This window comes from Hyla sarda, chromosome 2 (assembly GCF_029499605.1).
Source record: "Hyla sarda isolate aHylSar1 chromosome 2, aHylSar1.hap1, whole genome shotgun sequence".
Lineage (NCBI taxonomy): Eukaryota > Metazoa > Chordata > Amphibia > Anura > Hylidae > Hyla > Hyla sarda.
The window spans coordinates 118,765,352-118,789,870 of NC_079190.1; the positions used below are offsets into that span (position 1 = coordinate 118,765,352).

The window sequence follows — 24,519 nt, forward strand, 5'->3', positions numbered from 1 at the left end:
TATCCAAAACACATTTCTGAAATCTGCTCATGTAGTAATTTTTTTTATTACTTTGCAGTGGTCATGCATTTATCAAATGCGATAGTCGCTATTTATGAAGAAAAAAAGTTGCATCTCCATTTAAAAGTGGCATATGTTTTCCAGGTCCAACCTGGCTTACAGAAAGTGCATACGTCTGCAGAAAAGGACATTAACACCCACTTTAACAACTGTTCTTGTTCTGTATCATGAATCAAAACTACTACATTAATGTTAATTATAGAAAAAATTAATGATATAAATAGTAACTTAATTTTAAGGTTGAAAATACACACTGCACACCTTGTTAATTTTAAAATTAATGTTGTGTTAAAATAGAATAAGGCACAAAATAATTGTGTAAGAATTTTTACAGACTACGTAAATAACCATATGTGGCACTAAAATTTGTCCTTAGAAAAACGAAACATCCATAGTAATACAGCTTCATGCACATTTTGGGGTGTTTTTTTTTTTTTGTGTGTGGCTTCACTATTGTTTATGTGTCTGTTGATGCTGCGCTGTCTTCCTTCCTGATGTTAACTCCGGTCTCAGCGCAGCGACACAAGACTCCGCCCACCAACATCACAAAATGCGGGCTCAAAATTAAACAAAAAAGCCTCCAGAGTATGGATATACATGATGCGGCATAGTATGTTTTTAATATTTTTTAATTTCTGAGGAGGGTGGATGGGTTGTTGCGGGATAGTTGGAGTGCAGCTATTTAGTGCCAGGCAGGCCAGTCAGGATGTCACCCGATGCGGTACGCCCCCCCTCCTCCACGTCACTCTTTAGCAACGCTACTGGTAATAAAGGGTAGATAAAGAACTTCGGCTATTAACATAAGGGAAAACTTTTCTGCTTTAAAAAAATGCTTTTGTAAGCGGGTTTCCCGGGTTTTGCTTACGTGCGACTATTTCATAAATAGGTTGGCTGTAAGCAAAAGTAAGTTAAAAAAATTGTCGTATTAAAGCCACACATTTAAAAAGAATGATAAATCTCCTTCTTTATCAGTGATACTAAAATCCCACCTTTTGTGTCTGTTTCATTATCTGCTGTTGACTGTGACAGCTTTTTTGATCTTGCATTAACCCTGATTCTTTCAATGTCTTATGCAATACCTAAATAGTTTATAGGGGATATAGTAGATGTTGAAGGATATGTTTCTTCCAGCAATAACATCACTCTTTGCTTCTCTGCTAACTGATGTTGTAATGGACAGAAAAAAATTAATTTTAGAATCATATACAGCTTGTATGCATTCGATTTTATTGCAATATAAGCATCCAGAAAGGGGTATTGTGAAACAAAAAAAAACATAAATATTATTGAGTTACTTTCTTGTTTTATGCCAATAATTACCATTTTTATGTTTTCTTTTTCTTTTCAGGACTCCAAAGCTTATTACAACTTGCTTAATCAAGTTGCCCCCAAAGGCGATGAAGAAGGAGTACCAGCTGTTGTCATTGATATGAGTGGACTCAGGGTAAAATGTTAATTTCTACAATTGTCGTATCCTACAGCAATATAGTAAACACATGATATAAATTATCATGACTGCCTGTACAGTAGGTTTAATGCTTTGCTGCCATAACATTTTATAGATTTGGAAATTATGTTTAATTATGTCTATTTAAAAATAGTAAGCCTTCTAGTATTCAGCTGCTGTTTGCTCCAGAGGAAGTTGTGTAGTTCTTTCCAGAGAAAGTTATGTAGTTCTTTCCAATTCTCTTTGTTGCCACCTCTGTCAGTGTCAGGAACTTTCTGGAGCAGAAGAGGTTTGCTTTGGGAATTTGCTTATGCTTTGGAAAGTTCCTGACAGAAGTGGTAGCAAAGCGCCCTGTGGTCAGACTGGAATGAACTACACAACTTCCTCTGGAGCATACAGTAGCTTATAGGTCCTGGAAGGCTTAAGATTTTTAAATAAACATTATTTACAAAGCTGTATCATTTTCAGACACCAGTTGATTTGAAAAAAAAAACATTGTTTTTCTCTGGAGTACCCCTTTAACCCCTTAAGGACCCAGCCCAAATATACCTTAAGGACCCGGCCATTTTTTGAACATCTGACCACTGTCACTTTAAACATTAATAACTCTGGGATGCTTTTACCTTTCATTCTGATTCCGAGATTGTTTTTTCGTGACATATTCTACTTTATGTTAGTGGTAAAATTTTGTCGATACTTGCATCATTTCTTGGTGAAAAATTCCAAAATTTGATGAAAAAATGGAAAATGTTGCATTTTTTTTAACTTTGAAGCTCTCTGCTTGTAAGGAAAATGGATATTCCAAATAAATTATACATTGATTCACATATACAATATGTCTACTTTATGTTTGCATCATAAAATTTACGTGTTTTTACTTTTGGAAGACATCAGAGGGCTTCAAAGTTCAGCAACAATTTTCCAATTTTTCACAAAATTTTCAAAATCGGAATTTTTCAGGGACCAGTTCAGTTTTGAAGTGGATTTGAAGGGCCTTCATATTAGAAATACCCCACAAATGACCCCATTATAAAAACTGCACCCCTCAAAGTATTCAAAATGACATTCAGTAAGTGTGTTAACCCTTTAGGTGTTTCACAGGAATAGCAGCAAAGTGAAGGAGAAAATTCAGCAAAGTGAAGGAGAAAATTCAAAATCTTCATTTTTTACACTCGCATGTTCTTGTAGACCCAGCTTTTGAATTTTTACAAGGGGTAATAGATGAAAAATCCCCCCAAAATTTGTAACCCAATTTCTCTCGAGTAAGGAAATAGCTCATATGTGTATGTCAAGTGTTCGGCGGGTGCACTAGAGGGCTCAGAAGGGAAGGAGCGACAATAGGATTTTGGAGAGGGAATTTTGCTGAAATGGTTTTTGGGGGGCATGTCACATTTAGGAAGCCCCTATGGTGCCAGAACAGCAGAAAACCCCAACATGGCATACCATTTTGGAAACTAGACCCCTCAAGGCACGTAACAAGGGGACCAGTGAGCCTTAACACCCCACAGGTGTTTGACGACTTTTCGTTAAAGTCGGATGTGTAAATGAAAAAAAAAAAAATTTCACTAAAGTGCAGTTTTTCCCCCAAATTTACAATTTTTACAAAGGGTAATGGGAGAAAATGCCCCCCCAAATTTGTAACCCCATCTCTTCTGAGTATGGAAATACCCCATGTTAGGATGTAAAATGCTTTGCGGGCAAACTACAATGCTCAGAAGAGAAGGAGTCACATTTGGCTTTTTGAAAGCAACTTTTGCTGAAATGTTTTTTTGGGGGCATGTCGCATTTAGGAAGCCCCTGTGGTGCCAGAACAGCAAAAAATACCCACATGGCATACTATTTTGGAAACTACACCCCTCAAGGAACGTAACAAGGGGTCCGCTGAGCCTTAACACCCCACAGGTGTTTGACGACTTTTCGTTAAAGTTGGATGTGTAAATGAAAATTTTTTTTTTTTTTACTAAAATGCGGTTTTTCCCCAAAATTTTACATTTTTACAAGGGGTAATAGGAGAAAATGACCCCCAAAATGTGTAACCCCATTTCTTCTGAGTATGGAAATACCCCATGTTAGGACGTAAAATGCTCTGCTGGCGAACTACAATGCTCAGAAGAGGAGGAGCGCCATTGAGCTTTTGGAAAGAGAATTAGTTTGGAATGGTAGTCAGGGGCCATGTGCGTTTACAAAGCCCCCCGTGGTGCCAGAACAGTGGAACCCCCCACATGTGACCCCATTTTGGAAACTACACCCCTCACAGAATTTAATAAGGGGTGCAGTGAGTATTTACACCCCACTGAACTTTGGAACAGTGGGCTGTGCAAATGAAAAAGTTTATTTTTCATTTTTACGGACCACTGTTCCAAAAATCTGTCAGACATCTGTGGGGCGTAAATTCTCAATGTACCCCTTATTAAATTACGTGAGGGGTGTAGTTTCCAAAATGAGGTCACATGTGTCGGGGGTCCATTGTTCTGGCACTATGGGGGCTTTGTAAACACATGTGGCCTTCAATTCTGGACAAATTTTCTCTACAAAATCCCAATGGCGCCCCTTCTCTTCTGAGCATTGTAGTTCGCCCGCAGAGCACTTTAAATTTACATATGGGGTATGTTCTTACTCAGAAGAGATGGGTTTACAAATTTGGGGGGGCTTTTTTCCTATTTCCCGATGTGAAAATGAAAAATTTAGGGTAACACCAGCATTTTAGTGAAAAAATATAATTTTTTTCATTTTCCCATCCAACTTTAATGAAAATTCGTCAAACACCTGTGGGGTGTTCAGGCTCACTATACCCCTTGTCACGTTCGGTGAGGGGTGTAGTTTCCAAAATGGGGTCACATGTGGGTATTTTTTATTTTTTGCGTTTGTCAGAACCGCTGTAAAATCAGCCACCCCTATGCAAATCACCAATTTAGGCCTCAAATGTACATGGTGCACTCTCACTCCTGAGCCTTGTTGTGCGTCCGCAGAGCATTTTACGCCCACATCTGGGGTATTTCTGTACTCAGGAGAAATTGCGTTACAAATTTTGGGGGTCTTTTTTTCCTTTTACCGCTTGTGGAAATAAAAAGTATGGGGCAACACCAGCATGTTAGTGTAAAAAAATAAAAAAAATTTACACTAACAGGCTGGTGTAGCCCCCAACTTTTCCTTTTCACAAGCGGTAAAAGGAAAAAAAGCCCCCCAAAATTTGTAGTGTAATTTCTCCCGAGTACGGAGATACCCCATATGTGGCCCTAAACTGTTGCCTTGAAATACGACAGGGCTCTGAAGTAAGAGAGCACCATGCGCATTTGAGGACTAAATTAGGGATTGCATAGGGGTGGACATAGGGGTATTCTACGCCAGTGATTCCCAAACAGGGTGCCTCCAGCTGTTGCTAAACTCCCAGCATGCCTGGACAGTCAGTGGCTGTCCAGAAATGCTGGGAGTTGTTGTTTTGCAACAGCTGGAGGCTCCGTTTTGGAAACCCTGCCGTACAAGACGTTTTAAATTGTTTATTGGGGGGGGGCAGTGTAAGGGGTGTATATGTAGTGTTTTACCCTTTATTAGGTGTAAGTGTAGTGTAGTGTTTTTAGGGTACATTCACACTGGCAGGTTACGGTGAATTTCCCGCTAGGAGTTTGCACTGCGGCAAAGAATTTGCCGCAGCCCAAACTTGAAGCAGGAAATTTACTGTAAACCCGCCCGTGTGAATGTACCCTGTACGTTCACATGGGGGGGCAAACCTCCAGCTGTTTCAAAACTACAACTCCCAGCATGTACTGACAGACCGTGCATGCTGGGAGTTGTAGTTTTGCAACAGCTGGAGGCACACTGGTTGGAAAACCTTCAGTTAGGTTCTGTTACCTAACTCAATATTTTCCAACCAGTGTGCCTCCAGCTGTTGCAAAACTGCAACTCCCAGCATGTACTAATCACCGAAGGGCATGCTGGGAGATGTAGTTATGCAATAGCTGGAGGTACCCAACTACAACTGATGACCCCCCTGGGCATTTGCACGGGGTGCCTGCTGATTGATATCAGCAGTCACCCCGGCCCGGTCCCCGCCCGGCGCGCGGCGGGGACCGAAATTCCCACGGGCGTATGGATACGCCCTGGGTCCTTAAGTACCAGGACGTCAAGGCATATCCATACGCCCTAGGTCCTTAAGTGGTTAATCTGTAAATATATAATTATCTATGATTATACCATATGACAGATTATATCCATCACATGAATATGTGGGTTATTATGAGAAGGAAATCATTGTCACACTGCATATACAATAAGTATGGCTATTGTTATGCTTTGACACAATCACCAAGTGATTCAGTAACATGGTACTATGACATAGCGTGACATCATGTGACATACAATGTATTTACAACAGTTCTACTCAATATGCATTGTCATAATATTTGAAAGCATATACACTACATTTTACGTGACATCGGCCTTAAAGGGGTACTCCGCTGCTCAGCGTTTGGAACAAACTGTTCCTGATGCTGAAGCCGGCATTGGGAGCTAGTGACATCAGCCCCCTCATGACATCACACCCCACCCCCTTAATGCAGGTCTATAATAGGGGCTGCCACGCCCCTCCCATAGACTTGCATTGAGGGGGCGGGGCATGACTCCAGCGTTCGGTACAGTTTGTTCCAAACGCTGAGCAACAGAGTACCCCTTTTAAGTAATGTTTGTAACTTCATGCAATGTATACTTGCAGCCTTTGAAGGCAATTTCTATAAACTTATAATTTATAAAATATTCACCAAAAATACACAACATTCTATAAATATTAGGACCTAACCTTGTTGCATTGCTATTTCCTGTTCACAGGAGAAAGAAGACCTAAAGAGAGCAGAGTGTATGCTGGTACAGTCAGACAGACTGGGTTGTCGCCAATTTGTGACAGCCACAGATGTTGTACGTGGAAATCCAAAGCTTAACTTGGCTTTTATTGCAAACTTATTTAACAAATACCCTGCCCTGCAGAAGCCAGAAAACCAGGACATTGACTGGAGCTCAATTGAAGGTAAACATGGCTCTGTATTCAATGCACAAATACTCTGTTTCTTATTTTTACCTAAATGTATCTTAAAGGGAACCTGCACTAAGTTTAGTTATTTAAAGGGGTACTCCACTGGTCAGTGTTCGGAAGTAAATGTTCTGAACGCTGTTTTCACGCTGCGGGGTTGGCCATGCCCCTTGTGACATCATGGCCATGCCCCCTCAATGCAAGTCTATGGGAGGGGCGTGATGGCCATCGCACCTCCTCCCATAGATTTGCATTGAGGGGGCGTGGCCGACCTCCACCATGTGTCCATGTGTCTCTATACACAAATTATGTGTATATATATATATATATATATATATATATATACAGTCATGGCCATAAATGTTGGCACCCCTGCCATTTTTCAAGAAAATGAAGTATTTCTCACAGAAAAGGATTGCAGTAACACATGTTTTGCTATACACATGCTTATTCCCTTTGTGTGTATTGGAACTAAGCAAAAAAAAAGGGAGGAAAAAAGCCAATTGGACATAAGGTCACACCAAAATCCAAAAATGGGCTCAACAAAATTATATGCACCCTTTCAATTATATGCACCCTTTCAAAATTGTGGAAAAATAAGATTGTTTCAAGCATATCATGCTCTTTTAAACTCACCTGGGGCAAGTGACAGGTGTGGGCAATATAAAAATCACACCTGAAAGCAGATAAAAAGGAAAGAAGTTCACTTAGTCTTTGCATTGTGTGTCTGTGTGTGCCACACTAAGCATGGACAACAGAAAGAGGAGAAGAGAACTGTCTGAGGACTTGAGAACCAAAATTGTGGAAAAATATCAACAATCTCAAGAAGTTTGCAACCCATGGCCCTGTAGCTAATCACCCTGGCATGGACGGAAGAGAAAAATTGATGAAAGGTGTCAACGCAGGCTAGTCCGGGTGGTGGATAAGCAGCCCCAAACAAGTTCCAGAAATATTCAAGCTGTCCTGCAGGCTCAGGGAGCATCAGTGTCAGCGCAAACTATCTGTCGATATTTAAATTAAAGTAAATGCTATGGCAGGAGACCCAAGAGGACCCGACTGCTGACACAGAGACATAAAAAAGCAAGACTACATTTTGCCAAAATGAACTTGAGCCAAAATCCTTCTGGGAAAATGTCTTGTGGACAGATGAGACCAAGATAGAGCTTTTTGGTAAAGCACATAATTCTATTGTTTACTGAAAACGGAATGAAGACTACAAAGAAAAGAACACATTACCTACTGTGAAATATGGTGGAGGTTCAATTATGTTTTGGGGTTGTTTTGCTGTTTGTTGTTGTGCAAGGCATCATGAAATCTGAGGATTACCAACAGATTTTGGGTCACACTGTACAGCCCAGTGTCAGAAAGCTGGGTTTGCGTCCAAGATCTAATGACCCCAAACATACGTCAAAAAGCACCCGGAAATGGATGGCAACAAAGCGCTGGAGAGTTCTGAAATGGCCAGCAATGAGTCCAGATCTAAATCCCATTGAACACCTGTGGAGAGATCTTAAAATTTCTGTTGGGAAAAGGTGCCTTCCAATAAGAGAGACCTGGAGCAGTTTGCAAAGGAAGAGTGGTCCAACATTTCGGCAGAGAGGTTTAAGAAGTTTATTGATGCTTATAGGAAGCAACTGATTTCGGTTATTTTTTTTCCAAAGGGTGTGCAACCAAATATTAAGTTAAGGGTGGCAATAATTTTGTCCAGTTTGGTATGACCTTATGTCCAATTTGCTTTTTTTCCTCCCTTTTTTGTTCCAATACACACAAAGTGAATAAACAGGTGTATAGCAAAATATTTGTTACTGCAATCCTTTTATGTGAGAAATACTTCCTTTTCTTGAAAAATTTCAGGGGTGCCAACATTTACGGCCATGACTGTGTGTATATATAATGTATTTATTAATTTTTTTGGGGGGATGGGGGATCCACCCAAATGGCATATTGACAAAACATAGAAGCAAGTCAGTACCTTACATCATGGAGTAAGCTTGTACTGCCTCACATTCTCAAAATTACAGAACATCCAAATTTCTTAAACTAATGGTTATCCCTCTTTCTTTTGATGATAATCTATGACACAACATTTAAGGGCATTTGATATTTATTTTAGTGGGCAATTTCTTAGTATTGTATTTTAAATAGCAGAAATCTAGTTCTGAATACATTTGAGTGATAGACCCTTTTTTGTCTGGAAATTGGCAGTAGTCCAAACTCCTGGAACCACAACATTGGGTCTCATTCACATCTATTATCTGCACTAAGTTACTAATAGTCATAAGAATACCAACAAAAAGGTACAGTGTAGTAAGGGCTGTATGCATCAGTTGTTGTAATTTAATACTATGTTTGGTCTGCTTCATAGACATCATTCGTTTCAGTAGCCTCATGCTACTTTTCTCACTTAAGAAATCTGTTATTGTACCTTGATGTCAAATTATGATGAGACCCCAAGTTAAATATGATTTCATAACAAAAATGTAATTATTTGTGTAGGTGAAACAAGAGAGGAAAGAACATTCAGGAACTGGATGAACTCACTTGGTGTAAATCCCAGAGTTAATCATTTGTATAGGTAAGATCTGCAGAGGAAGTAGGATGCACATGGATCTAATGGGCAAACAGTAAAATGGCTCCTTAGTCAAAAGCAATTTCGCTGAGATGCTGGAGTTTTGGTTTATTAATAAAAATACATTTTTATTTGCCTTTTTCCAGTGACTTGTCAGATGCTCTAGTCATATTCCAGTTGTATGAGAAAATTAAGGTTCCTGTGGACTGGAACAGAGTAAATAAACCACCTTACCCTAAGCTGGGAGAAAAAATGAAAAAGGTATTTTCCCCTATATACAAGAGTATTTTGGCTGAATCAATCTTCTAGTTTTGTCAACCCATATACAAATCTGGATCAGAAGCTGCATTTTTATGGCAGGACAGATGCACTCAACCCTGTTTTGCGTAGTTATCACATTGGCCTTTTGCAGTCATATGAAATGTCACAGTAATATGGTGGCAACTGGAGGAACAATGCTGCAGCACAATTGTCAACGGCTTCAAAATACAAAGGCACAAATACACCATATATCTCCTCATAGGCTTTGTGCACATGACTCTGCTATGTGTTGTGAATGGGAAGAGTAAGGCTAGGTTCACACTACGGAATTTCCTCCTGCAATTCTGCTTTGAAATTGCAGGCAGAAATTCTGCTTACTAAAATATATAGTATAATGAATGTGTTTTCCGTTCACAAATTCACACTTCAGAGTTTTTGAAACAGAATTTGCGAACGGAAAATCTGCTTCAAAATTTCCATCTGAAGAATGGTGTTGCTCATTCTTCAGGCGGAAATACTCACGGAACACATTGCAGTCTATTGGAGACTGCAGTGTCCTAGCGCCATCCGATTCAGTCCGCAGTGGCCTCACTCGGAATCTCCGGGCGGAAATTTTCCGCCTGGAGATTCCACAGTATGAATCTAGTCTTTGGGTAAGTTCACACTGCGGAATCTCTGCTCGTTGAATTCCATGAGCGGAGAATCCTTTGGCCGAAAATACTTCGGCAGTAGGACCACGCGGCACTGCGCTGTCACCATTGATGGCTATACAGTGCACGCGGATGTCCGCGCAAAGAATGAACATATTCTTAGGGAAACTGTCAGCAGCATCACCTGCACCTGAATATACAAGTTAATAGTGCAGGTGAAGCTGTTTAAAAAACACAATTTACATGATAAATGTTTACATAATAAAAATATATGGTTGTGCCATTCCTTTGTAATCTGCCAACCTGCTTTTCTGAGCAATGAGGTTGTTCTCCAGCCTCTTTAAGCAATGATAATGCTGCCCGCTCCAGACCAGAATACCACGTCCTTTATAAATATTCGGGTGTACCTACTATGTGGCGCATGTGCTCTTCATGTAAACCTGCAGTCATATGGGCAATTTAGCTCATTTTTAACTGTTGGGCAGTGTAAAAAAATTCTTGAGATCTTTTATCTTACATAATTTTGTATAATAATTTATAATATTTATTATCTGTAATTATTTATAGCTGGAAAATTGTAACTATGCTGTGGATCTGGGAAAAAACAAGGCCAAATTTTCTCTAGTTGGAATAGCTGGACAAGACTTGCATGAGGGAAATCGAACACTCACCCTGGCTTTGCTGTGGCAGCTAATGAGAAGGTATAGTAATTAATTTATGAGATATCTTTGAGGCATCCAAGTGTGTTTATTTTTTCTACAAACTTATCCATTCCAATTAGCAGTACATTTTACATGGCCTAATGCTTGCTGGATACAAGTACTGATCTCATAGAATGGTGCTAGTTTAAAGCTCTTATTACAAAGTTCATCCACCACCTGGGGTTTCCATCGTTCATCAGATCGCACATCCCCATGATCAACGGATGATCGAGCGTATCAGTCAGTTTGGTCAATAATCGCTCAGTATAAAAGGGCCCTAAATGCTAGAGTAAACTGTAAAATAGACTAGTTTGGGAAATAAAAAGAATTGTTGCTAATTCTAAATGGACCACTGCAGCATATACCTTGATATATACACTACTTAGTATTCTTTTACCATAATTTTATCTTATTTCATCCTAAAGATATACACTGAATATCCTGGAAGACATTGGAGGAGGACAGAAAGTTAATGATGACACAATTATAAGCTGGGTGAATAATACGCTCCAACAGGCTGGAAAGTCCTCCACCATCTCTGGCTTCAAGGTAAAAGTTAAATACTGTATATTCAAGAACAGAAGTGTAAAATGCAGCATAATAAACAGTAAAAAGACAGTTTTCTAGAGGACTTATAGTCAAACAGATTTTTTTTTAAGACACAATTGTGACAATGATCATCAATACAGTAGTGAAGCCTACAGTTATAGAAATATATAGATATGTTTGTGAATTGTCTGTGCATTCTCTGTCAAATATTTGGTAATTAAACTGAAGTTTGCATTTTGAAGTGGCAAGTACGGTAATTTAAAGGGGTTAACCGACAGGAGGGGAAAGGATTTAAAAAAAATGCCCATTCTACATTACATTACATAACAGGACCATATATAGCTGGTGGGCAGCAAAATCTACTAAAGCAAATCATCAGCAGAAAATACACACGTGTAAACGTAGACTGAAAATTACATCTAGGGACTCACACATGGCGTCTTTTCTGATCAGCGGCGCCCTCTTTCCATTTCTTCTCCATTCGGATAAGACCAACATGACGGCTTCTTCCAGCCAAAATTTCCTCTCTTCAGCATCTGCAGGACAAGCATGTTAGACTCTACACAATCTCCCCATCTATAGGCCTCCACACTATAAAAAATTCCCCCTTGGTGTCCCGCTCAGTAAAAATGGGCACGTAGGTAGCAAAGTAGTCAGGTATGTAGGTAGGTAACTAGCCAGGTAGTTAGTAGCCAGTTTTATTCTAGGTAAGTAGTCAGGTATGTAGCTAGTAGTAGCTAAGTAGTCAGGTATGTAGGGAAGGAAGCTATTCTAATCAGCAAAACGATCATTGGAGTTAGGTAGGTTATGGCCTGGCACCCTGCATACATTCTGTGATATTATCCCTGTGTCTGTAGCTGGCCATGTTACATGGTTCTGGACTGATGTCCACTTATATTCTCCCCATTTGTGCAGGTTCCGGCTACTTTCTAACACTATATTCTGTATTGCAGTGTGTGTCTTACCCTCTACTTACCATCTGTCCATTAGTGTGTTTTCTGGTGCTTATTACTTTATCTTCTTTATGTCTATTTTAAAATGTTTTTGTAAATTTCAATAAACAGTGTCTTCATTTCCCCACATGAGGTAGCAAGCATAGTTTCCCCACATTAGGTAGCAAGCATAGTTTCCCCACATTAGGTAGCAGTTTCCCCACATTAGGTAGCAAGCTTGGTTTCCCCACATTAGGTAGCAGTTTCATCACATCAGATAGCAGATTCCCCACATTAGGTAGACTAGTTTCCTCACATTAGGTAGGCAGCATAGTTTCCCCACATTAGGTAGGCAGGATAGTTTCCCTACATTAGGTAGCAAGCATTGTTTCCCCATATTAGGGAGCATAGTTTCCCCACATTAGGAAACATAGTTTCCCCACATTAGGTAGCATGGTTTCCCTACATTAGGTAGCATAGTTTCCCCCACATTAAGTAGAATTTTCCCCACATTAGGTAGCAGTTTCCCCACATTAGGTAGCAGTTTCCCCACATTAGGAAGCAGTTTCCCCACATTAGGAAGCATAGTTTCCCCATATTATGAAGAATGGTTTCCCCACATTCGGTAGCATGGTTTCCCCACATTAGGTAGCATAGTTTCTCCACATTAGGTAGTATAGTTTCCCCACATTAGGTAGCAGTTTCCCCACATTAGGAAGCATAGTTTCCCCATATTATGAAGAATGGTTTCCCCACATTAGGTAGCATGGTTTCCCCACATTAGGTAGCATAGTTTCCCCAAATTAGGTAGCAGTTTCCCCACATTAGGTAGCATGGTTTCCCCACATTAGGTAGCACAGTTTCCCCACATTAGGTAGCATAGATTCTCCACATTAGGTAGCCGTTTCCCCACATTAGGTAGCATAGATTCCCCACATTAGGTAGCAGTTTTCCCACATTAGGTAGCATAGATTCCCCATATTAGGTAGCAGTTTTCCAACATTAGGTAGCAGTTTCCCCACATTAGGTAGCATAGATTCCCCATATTAGGTGGCAGTTTCCCAACATTAGGTAGCATAGTCCCCCCCCCCCCCCGACACACACAGACAGACACACAGACACACTCACCTGGCAGTGCTTTTCTCCGTCGGCAGCCTGACGAGTGACGTCACTGACCTCCTCACTTGAGCGACATCCTTTGGCCGTCAGGCTCACTGTCTCACTGCTGCACTATTGTGCCACGGCCTCTTTAAAACATTGAGCAGCGGCAGTGCTGAGACCCAGGGCTATCAGGGTTACACCCGGGCTATAGCCCCGTTAGCCCCCCTGGGGATGCCCCTGACTGACCTTCAAAGCTCCCGCGGTGTCTCTGGTGTCTTGCTCCGGTCCCTGCCTGTGATCCTCTTTCTGAGTAAGCATGATACTCAGGCCAGACATCAGGGCCCTCAGCCAAACACTGGTGAAGGTGGGACATTGCTGCAGCCAGTGACTTTCTGTGGGCAGTATAACACTCTTGACAGTATGGCCCATATTTTTTGCAATGTAGAATAGGCAATCTTTTTACCTCTTTTAAACCCCAACCCCACCCCTCCTGCTGGATAACCCCTTTAAGGGTACATTTACACTTTCAGAAAGCTGCACCATTACCACAGTGTGTATATTTAAAGGCAAACTCCAATAAAGACTGCTGGGAAAGAAGCTATGCCACAGACTAAATTCTGGTAAAACAAGAAACACCATATAAAATGCATGTTAAGGGATTGTATTACTATTGTATTGCTTACTACTATTAGTTTAATAGTAGCAAGCAATTCATTCAGCTTCAGCACAAAAATATCCAAGAAGTTGATATCCCTGGAGTCCTGCAGACTGCCAACAGGCCATATGCACCATTTTTGTACCTGCAGCTCATACTTCATATGCAAAATAAAGATTGCACAAAAAAGTAGCCTATGGTTTGTCATTACTGCAGTCATTTCTGCATAAAAAGTTAGGTTAAGGAAACCATTTTTTTTTTACAGATCTGTGATATTTTTGGCTCGTTTTCTATGGTGGGATAAATAAATATTTTACATCAGATACCAGATAAATGTAGTGACTGCTGCTATGTTTATATAGGTACAGATTCTATACATAAATGTCACTAGCCCTATAGATTAAAGTGGTTCTCTGGAACTATCCTTAGGATAGGCCATTATTATCCGATCTGAGGGGGTCCAACTCCTGGTACCTACCCGATCATTTGTGCCGTGGTGTTTGTGCTGCCTCTTCATTTAAAGGCCATATGGGCCATTTTAAAAAGCGGACATACTGCTGATGGAAAAAAATTGTGTAAAAGAGGGCTAAATGTATTAATAAATTGTCTTTTATATATATATATATATATCTAAATAGGATGGCAAAATCAGCACCAGTATGCCAGTATTGGATTTAATTGATGCTATTCAGCCGGGATCCATTAACTATGGCATACTGAAAACAGAAGACTTAAATGATGATGAAAAACTCAATAATGCTAAGTAAGTATAGCTAAATGTTTCACTGTCCATTAAATAGTTTACATCATTTTTTGCTTATCTTGACCTTCCCTGTTTTTTTGTGAGCAATTTTAGTTTTAAAACAAGGTGAGAATTGGGAAGAAAGTCATCTGGGCTGGTGGTCCCTGCTGGCTACTCCCTATGCAGATGAGCTTGACTGACAGGTGTCTCCCTATTTGTGTATAGTGAAGGAGGATGCTCCAGAAACTGTAGGGGAGAGGGTTAGGTGTTATAGTTATCACCCAAAAATGTGGTTTGTAAAACCAGGCCCAGAATTCTCAATATGTCTGAGGACATAAACTGTCTGATTTGCACATACCAACCAATCACATATTTGCTTTAATTTTTCCAGAACAATTAAAAAAAATGAAAGCTGAGCTATGATTGGTTGCTATGGGCAAATCAGTTTTTGTCCTCATATTGATAAATAGCAGTAGATATTATCCATTTTCTGTGTTGGTTCAATCTGACAACAAATGTGGAATGATCAATACATTTCTGGTAGAGGCATATTTAAGTTATTTAAAAATTACTATAGATTAGAACATGCAGCGCTCACTTATTATTGAAAATCCCATAGAGAGTGAGTGGAGTGGTAGTGGAATGTATGTGCTGCTGCTTTGTTCACCCCAAGGACAAAGAAACCCTACTCTTTTGATCATTTAGGGTCCTAGATCCCCACCAACCTGCTAGTTCTAGGTGGATAGGTGATACATTTTAATCTAAGGATAACTTTAACGATATGGATGACACTTTAAATTTAAAACGTCATCAGAATAATGTGGATTCCTGGGTACAGATAGTATTTTTTTTTTTTAATGGTTAAGTGTACCTATCCTTTGTACAGACTTCTGCCTTGCTATAGTGACAGGTTGAGATGTTTGTTTTGGTGAGCCGGGTCCCTGTGCTGAGCCCCCCCCCCCCCCCCCCCCCCCCGATCTCTGGAAAGACTTCACACAATTCAGTATTCCACTTATGAGAGCGCATACAGCCGAGCCCTACTGCCCCTTCATTTTAGATATCAGTGGGGGTCCAGGTGCTGAAACAGGCTTCTTACATGTCAGTCTAGCATGTCAGAGGTTTTTTGCAATGATAAGTTTGATAAGGAAATCTGTCAGCTGGGGTTATTACCTGCTGACACTGTAAGATAGCTGCTAGGGCAAGGAGACCCAGCTTTATTATATCTGTCCTTGCTTCCAAAATGTAAAAAATATGCTTTTTTTTGTCTAAATCCAAGAGTCAAAGAGGCATTTCCAAGCCCCTAAAGTTCTTAGAGCAGGTACAGCTGCCTGCTTTCTCTCCCATTCCAATCCCTGCTTGATTGACAGTCAGTTGGAAGCCAAGCCCTGTTTCTAAATCTCACACCTACGCATAATTTGAATGCACAGCGCAGGAAAAGATTTGGAAAAAGGCTCGGCGCTGGAGGCTGACTGTCAATGAAACAGGAATGAGAGGGGAGTGAGGAGATGTTTCAGGGGCTGGGGAATGCCTCTTTGACACATGGCAGTGGAGGAAAATGCATTTTCTAACATTTTGGAAGCACAGACAGATAAAATAAAGGCAACATGCATCTCCTTGTCCTAGCAGCTGTATAACTCTGTCTGCAGCTATTAATGTGAAGTCCGGCTGACAAATTCCCTTTATGGGTGTTCTCTAGAATGTGGCAGTGGCAGTGCATTTAGTGATTTTGGGGAGCATACGGTCTGCATTTCTCTCTTGCATATATTACAATTGTGGACACTTTAGGTGCTTAAAGGGGTACTCCGGTGGAAAATAATTGTTTTTACAATTAACTGGTGCCAGAAAGTTAAACAGATTTGTAAATTACTTCTATTTAAAAATCTCAATCCTTCTAGTCAGCTGCTGTATGCTTCAGAGGAAGTTCTTTTCTTTTTCAATTTATTTTCTGTCTGACCACAGTGCTCTCTGCTGACACATCTGTCCATGTCAGGAACTGTCCAGAGCAGGAGAGGTTTGCTATGGGGATTTGCTTCTACACTGGACAGTTCCTGACATGGACAGAGGTGTCAGCAGAGAGCACTGTGGTCAGGCATAAAGGAAATTCAAAAAGAAAAGAACTTCCTCTGTAGTATACAGCAGCTGATAAGTACTGGAAGGGTTAAGATTTTTAAATGGAAGCAATTTACAAATCTGTTTAACTTTCTGGCGCCAGTTGATTTAAAAAAAAAATTCCACTGGAGTACCCCTTTAATGTAATATTCTTCCTTATTTTGCTGGTTGCATAAAGTTCCTTTTATAAATTTTAGAATAAATGTATTGTATGTGGAGAAATCAAAAAATACTGAAAGTAAACTGCAAAGATGGAACACTTTTATGACTATAATGATTATTGCAGAAGAGGAAATTGTTATATGATTAACTTAGATAAGATAGTCACATTAGGATAACAGCCATAAAACTGTTCTAAAAACCATATGCTGCCACCGCCACTGGAATTAACCTGTTGTTGTCTTTGTAATCCAGATATGCTATATCAATGGCAAGGAAGATTGGTGCAAGAGTTTATGCCTTGCCCGAAGACTTGGTGGAAGTGAAGCCAAAGATGGTGATGACAGTGTTTGCTTGTCTCATGGGGAGAGGACTTAAAGTTTAAAAATCTCGTGACATGCATACTTCACTCACTATAAGACAATTTGCATTCAAAACAAACCAATTCTGAACATTCCCTATTAGGCTAGAGTTACATATATGCAGCGAAACTGGGCAAAAATTGCCACAACTCATGCCAGAAGTGCATCAGTTGGCATCAGTTATGCATCATCCGGCATCCATTGTTTGTGATCGTCCAAACTGAGACACCGGATGATTGTGAACTGTCCCATTCAGTTTCCCTCCAGTGCATTTCCTGCAATGCCAGAGGGAGAAATAAACTGATTATGCATATATGTTAAGAAAGCCTAAAACTTAGCTACTATGTATTATTTGGTGACAAGTATTACTATATGTACACAGGCCTATGGTTAGAAAAAAACAGTAATGCATTTCTTAAGTATTCTTATTAACTATTCCAACACTGATTCTCATTTTCTTTGTCACTATCTAATTCAAGATATATAATAAAATCATATATCGTTCGTCTTTTTTTTATCCTACTTATGCTGGGTATCGATAGTGTCTTGCGGGGCCACGTTACCGTGTATACTAGCTTTACTGTGAATTGCAGCTGTTAATTGTAAAAGGGTTTTTACTCGGGAATCCAGATGAAAATAAATATGTTTCATCTATGAAAAAAAGGCATGGGTATTAGTGTATCACAAAATAGTAACAATTTATGATAATGCATTTGAAGTAGTTTTCTGCAGTAATTAGCTGCAACATTACTGTCCACATTACTGTCCAAGTTAATCCAGTCTGAGAATCAAATCTATGAGCCTGTATGCCACCTCCAGAGAATTCTCACTGTAAATTAAAGGAAAATCAAAGCTTCCCTCTCATCTCTGACCACCCATAAAAATCTGTTTAGCCGTGCCATGTGGTACTGTATGTACTCAGAGGTCCCTCCTGACTGTTAACCCAACCCCTTTTTTGCTTTTCCACTGCTGCTGCTGTTGAGCATGAAGGGAATGAGAAAGAGCTGTCAGGGGGTCAATAAAAGCAGTGAGAGCACTAAAATCCCCCTGTCACCACTCTGAATGGTTAATGTAACAAAACTGCAGTTCGTTTGTTTTTTTACCTTAGGAAAGTCTACTTTATCCCATCTATCTACTGTATGGGGCCCGTCCTACTTACCCACCCTCTGCATGCTCTGACCCCCAGCTTCCTGGATGGGGGCAATGTGTGCAAGGGACAGCCCGCTCAGTCAATCACCAGCTGTAGCAATGTCCTGCCTCAGCCAGTGATTGGCTGAGCGGGCTGTCACTTGCCCACATCCAGGAAAGTGGGGGCCGGAGTGCACTGAGGACGGGTAAGTAGTTCAGGCCACATACAGGAGATCAAGGGAGTTTGATCACTGTGGATAGGGAATAAGTGTCTGATAAGTTCAGTTCTCTGTTCCCCTCTGCTCATGCTCTTGAAATTTTTAGGCTCAGTGCCTAAATATGTGTTTCAAGCTCTAAAACTCTTCATATTATCTGCTATGGACAACATTTAACAAGCAGCATGTCACGTATGGGCAGGGAAAGAGTGCAGACTATTCTCGCCCACTCCCCTATTCCTGCCTACTTACGTACCTGCCCTAGGCGATGGGTCCGTAACCACGGTGACAGTCCCTCCCTAGACAAGTGAGGGACGTAATTGTTAAAATAATAAAATACAATAATACAGACTCAGGTCAAGGAACAGTAGGGAACAGACAGACTAACAAAGCAAAACTAACACACTCACACAAAGTCAATGTCCACTATCTGCGTCAAAAGCCAGGAGTTGTCAGAGTAAAAAATCCCTAATACCAGGGAGAAGTCGAGAAGACAAGCCAAAAGTCAAAGATGCCGGATTAACAAAAATAAACAGGGATAAATCGCTAGCTACTGGAGTTGGACTCTTTTACAGACATTGAATGAGAGCAAACTGACAGTTTAAATAGGCAACCCCGCAGGTGCTCTCATCAAAAGGTCAGCTGACCAGCCAGACAGCTAAGCGTAACCTGGCAACAAAAACAAATAAATAGTCATAACCTTTTAACCCTATAGGTTCCGACACAGAGGCTTAGGATCTGATCCACTTGTGCCATCTGCGTATTACTATTATTTATTATTAGTGTTGAGCGGCATAGGCCATATTCGAATTCACGATATTTCGTGAATATATGGCCGAATATTCGTCATATATTCGCTAAATTCGCATATTCATAATATTTGCGTTAATTTGCATATGCGAAAATTAGCATGTGCGAAAATTAGAATATGCAAAAATTCACATATGCGAAAATTAGCATATGCAAATTTTCACATATGCGAAAATTCGTACGCCAGTCTCACACAGTAGTATTAGAGCCTTTTTTACACCACACAAGCTGGAAGCAGAGAGGGATGATCACTGTGATGTGTACGGTGAAAAAAACAAAAAAACGAATATTCGTAATTACGAATATATAGTGCTATATTCGCGAATTCGTGCGATATTCACGAATAAAATTTGCATTGTGAATATTCGCGAGCAACACTATTTTTTATTCATATTGGCTCTCTCCAACAGAGAAAACTTCTGGGGGTCTCACAATCCACACTCACTGCAGCACTCTCAAATAAAAGGTGTTATTGTGATGAGGCAAAACTTGGAGACAAAAACTGGAGTTTTTGTCTCCAAGTTTTGCCTCATCACAATAACACCTTTTATTTGAGAGTCCACAAGAACCAATAACAGCTCAGTTTTTATTTTTGGAGCCAAAGCCAGAAATGTATTAAAAATGAATGGGACATATAAAGGAAGGACTTTTACATGTTCTTTCTCATGGATACACATCTGGCTTTGGCTCCAAACTGCTGTGTCCACAAAACTGCAGGTTTTGTCACCATCGAGTTGTATTGAGTTCAATGGAAAACGTCTGTTTATGTTTAACCCCTTAAGGACCGGAGGTTTTTTCCGTTTTTGCATTTTCGTTTTTTGCTCCTTGCCTTTAAAAAATCATAACTCTTTCAAATTTACACCTAAAAATCCATATGATGGCTTATTTTTTGCGCCACCAATTCTACTTTGTAATGACGTCAGTCATTTTACCCAAAAATCTATGGTGAAGCGGGAAAAAAAATCATTGTGCGACAAAATTGAAAAAAAACGCTGTTTTGTAACTTTTGGGGGCTTCCGTTTCTACGTAGTACATTTTTCGGTAAAAATGACACCTGATATGTATTCTGTAGGTCCATACGATTAAAATGATACCCTACTTATATAGGTTTGATTTTGTCGGACTTCTGGAAAAAAATCATAACTACATGCAGGAAAATTAATACGTTTAAAATTGTCATCTTCTGACCCCTATAACTTTTTTATTTTTCCGTGTATGGGGCGGTATGAGCGCTCATTTTTTGCGCTGTGATCTGAAGTTTTTAACGGTACCATTTTTGTATTGATAGGACTTATTGATCACTTTTTATTCATTTTTAAATTATATAAAAAGTGACCAAAAATGCACTATTTTGGACTTTGGAATTTTTTTGCGCGCACGCCATTGACCGAGCGGTTTAATTAATGATATATTTTTATAATTCGGACATTTCCGCACGCGGTGATACCACATATGTTTATTTTTATTTACACTGTGTTTTTTTTTTTATTGAAAAAGGGGGGTGATTCAAACTTTTAATAGGGGAGGAGTTAAATGATCTTTATTCACTTTTTTTTTTCACTTTTTTTTTGCAGTGTTATAGGTCCCATAGGGACCTATAACACTGCACACACTGATCTTCTATGTTGATCACTGGTTTCTCATAAGAAACCAGTGATCAACGATTCTGCCGGATGACAGCTCATGCCTGGATCTCAGGCACTGAGCAGTCATTCGGCGATCGGACAGCGAGGAGGCCCTCCCGCTGTCCTGTCAGCTGTTCGGGATGCCGCGATTAGCCGCGGCTATCCCGAACAGCCCGACTGAGCTAGCCGGGAACTTTCACTTTCACTTTTAGCCGCTGCGCACTATTAGAGGCGGGTCCCGGCTTCACTATGACGCCGGGCCCGCCATGATATGACGCGGGGTTACTGTGTAACCCCGCGTTATATCAGAAGAGCAGGACCAAGGACGTACCGGTACGTCCTTGGTCCTTAAGGGGTTAATTCTATTTTATATCCATTCTTATTATTACAGACATAAAATTAAGTTGCAGGGACCAGAAGTCTGTGCAATGCCATTGAGCAGGAAAATGGAAACCTCAATGAAAATCACAGGAACTGAGACCAAATTAACACTTTTCTGGGCAGGGAAGAGTGAAGCCCTGAACTCACCCGCTCCCACTTGCCCTGCCTACTTGCGTACCCGCCCTAGGTGAGGAGTCCACTACCATGGTCACAGTCCCTGCCTGAATAAGTGTAGGGAGTAAAACGTCAACAAAAAAAACTTACAGTACAGACGGAGGTTAGGAGACTGTATGGAATCACACACACTAACAGAAATAATAACTAAACATACAAACACAATATGTCACAGTCCACACACCGAGTCAGTTCCAAGAGATAACAGATAAGCCAAATCACAGAAACAGGAGAGGAGTCAGAGAGCGGAGCTAATGGGTCAAATATGCCAGAAATACAAGATACAGTACAAATGCTAGCTAGGAGTATGAGCTCTTTCGCAGGCAGGGCCTGGATGAATACTGAGAGTTTAAATAGGGAGCAAAGCAGGTGAAAAGCCAAGGTCCGCTGACCATCCAAAGGACAGGGCATTTCTACAGTAACCAGAACAGCAAAAGACCTCAGTGCAGATTAACCCTTCGGGTTCTTACACTATGTAGATATTTGCTGTATATGTATATATAACATTTGCCAATGCATATGGCAAACAGACATGTTTGCCAAATGTGGTGTAAAAGTAGCTTTTTACTTCTCTTTCGCTCTGGATCCACTTCTTGCTTTGGCAAAAACAAACTACAAAACTGCATGTGTGTTTCCAACTTAGTGCCAGATTTACACACAATACATGCAAGTCCCAGCCTGACCGCAGGTATACAGACCCAAAGTAATCATCATAGTTATCTATTATGCTTTTAGTTCTGGTCATAAGACCTGTTGGTATGTCATGAATTGTGCCCGTATTATTGACATGTGCCACTTATATCAATAGGCTGTTAATTTTTTTTCAGCTCAACCTTACTCATTTGAATACATTGCAATACTAGACTATGTACACCATGAATACATAAGGCTACATCATACATCGCGGCAGCTGTTAGTGGACAAAACCATGCCTACATGTGGTGGCCAATGGACACATGATTTTGCGGGTCCTGCGATTGTCCTTTCTATTGTAGAGTGGAGCGTCTTTCTCCTACGCTCGCATCTCTGCACTATACTCCGGCTGGCCAGTGATGTGAATAGAATTCACATCACTTATTCATAATTCCAGCAGAGAGCTGTGATTGGCCACATGGTTACAGACACTCACAGCTCTCTGCAGGAAATATGAATAATAGGTATATATACGGCATATACTCATACTACAGTGGGACCAGAGAAGAGCGGCCGGCTGGATCTATACATTATACAGGACTATTGCATCGGGTGTCAGAAGTAGCACTCGCTGTGATCTGTCTATTAATGCAGGTACTACAGCTCCCAGCATGGAGCAGAGTGTGCTCCATGTTGGGAGCCGTAGTACCTGCAGTTAAGGACAGATCACAGCAGGTGTCACTCCTGACAACCGATGCGATCATCCTATCTAGATGCAAGAAAGCTGCCCGCATCTATACATTATACAGGATGATCACAATGGATGTCAGGAGTGACACCCGAGTGATCTGTCTATTAGCACAGGTACTACTACTTCCATCATGAAACAGTCTGTTCCATGCTGTGAGTTGTAGTACTACCTAAAAAAAATAGAGGGGAAAAAAAGTGAAACACACACACTTACTTAATTAAACACATCATTAAAATACATTACTAATAAAAATTTGTCGAGAATTTATTCGGATCGAATCGTGTTTTGTTTTTTTTATTCGGCGAATCGGCCAAATCGAATTTTTTAAAAATGTGCTCATCTCTAGTGGCAGCTATAGTGTGGAAATACACCTTCATGCTTAATGTTGGTATTAACCCCTTAATGACCATGGACATGCATACATGTCCATGTGCCATTAAGCAGGTATGGCGCGAGCTCCCAACTTGAGCCGCGGCTGGCTATTATCCCTTTAGATCGCCGCTGTCAAAGCATCTAAAGGTACCTTTAACTTCTCCCTGGTGGTCCAGTGGTCAAAAAGTCAGATCATAACAATCATGGTACATCAGATCGCAGCACAAAAAATTAGACCTCATACCACCCCATAAACCAAAAAGTAAAAAAGTTATAGGGGTCAGAAGAGGACAATTTTAAATATACTAATTTTGGTGCATGTAGTTATAATTTTTTTTAAGTAGCAAAATAAAGAAAACCTATATAAATTGAGTATCATTGTAACCGTATGGACCTACAGAATAAACATTTGGTGTAATTTTTACTGAAAAGTGCACTGCGTAGAATCTGAAGTCCACAACATTTACAAAATGGTGTTTTTTTTCCAATTTTGCCCCACAAATATTTTTTTTCTGGGTTCGCCGTAAATGTTGTGGTGAAATGATTGATGTCATTACAAAGAACAATTGGTGGCACAAAAAATAAACCCTCATATGAGTCTGTAGGTGCAAATTTGAAAGCGTTATGATTTTTAGAAGGTGATGAGGAAAAAAATGAAAAATACGGAAAAACCTGTGGTCCTTAAGGGGTTAATATGACCTGAGTCAGATTCTGGAGCTTTGAAAATGTCTAGGAATCATTCTGATAGTACTTAAACTAAATTGTTTATATCATTTTATTTGTATTTATTTATTTTAATCATCTTCATCTATTTGCTTTCAAAAATATATATAGCAGCATTGACAGTGGTAACAGAATATTATTATTTAGCTTTTAACATAAAAATAATACATAAATAAAGAGAGAACAGCAAATCATTTACATTGATGTATTACAAAGTATAAAGCATCAATATTGACCTAAGTTCTGTATCATCTATGAAGACGACATACTGTACAGACTGCCTGCGGGGAGGGTTTGTTATTAGTGTAGGCACACAGATACACTCCACCCAGATACTGATAAGACCAATGATGACCTTCACATTATTAATGTGGATGTCAGGTGGCTAGA

General features: G+C 40.1%; 1 protein-coding gene and 1 long non-coding RNA gene across 9 annotated transcripts in view; one reads left to right on the forward strand and one right to left on the reverse strand.

Moving 5' to 3' along the window:
- LCP1 (lymphocyte cytosolic protein 1) overlaps positions 1 to 17,821 on the forward strand; it is a 52,099-nt gene extending 34,278 nt beyond the window's left edge. For both annotated transcript variants that reach the window (XM_056555387.1, XM_056555386.1), the window contains exons 9-16: positions 1,409 to 1,504; positions 6,329 to 6,524; positions 9,024 to 9,102; positions 9,243 to 9,357; positions 10,575 to 10,708; positions 11,134 to 11,257; positions 14,584 to 14,708; positions 17,211 to 17,821. In XM_056555387.1, coding sequence (XP_056411362.1) covers positions 1,409 to 1,504; positions 6,329 to 6,524; positions 9,024 to 9,102; positions 9,243 to 9,357; positions 10,575 to 10,708; positions 11,134 to 11,257; positions 14,584 to 14,708; positions 17,211 to 17,340 — 999 coding nt within the window. In that variant the 3' untranslated portion in view covers positions 17,341 to 17,821. The remainder of the gene's footprint in view (positions 1 to 1,408; positions 1,505 to 6,328; positions 6,525 to 9,023; positions 9,103 to 9,242; positions 9,358 to 10,574; positions 10,709 to 11,133; positions 11,258 to 14,583; positions 14,709 to 17,210) is intronic.
- LOC130355351 (uncharacterized) overlaps positions 1 to 24,519 on the reverse strand; it is a 79,123-nt gene that overhangs the window by 1,592 nt on the left and 53,012 nt on the right. The window contains exons 1-4 of one of the 7 annotated variants that reach the window (XR_008888481.1): positions 19,071 to 19,224; positions 18,917 to 18,959; positions 1,381 to 1,535; positions 1,140 to 1,221 (exon numbers count right to left, since the gene is read on the reverse strand). The exons of 1 other annotated variant lie outside the window; for it this stretch is intronic. This is a non-coding gene — a long non-coding RNA (uncharacterized LOC130355351). Of the gene's footprint in view, positions 1 to 1,139; positions 1,222 to 1,380; positions 1,536 to 6,299; positions 6,318 to 18,916; positions 18,960 to 19,070; positions 19,225 to 24,519 lie in introns of those variants that run through there. 5 more of the 7 variants (XR_008888479.1, XR_008888483.1, XR_008888482.1 and 2 more) reach the window with 5 other exon arrangements.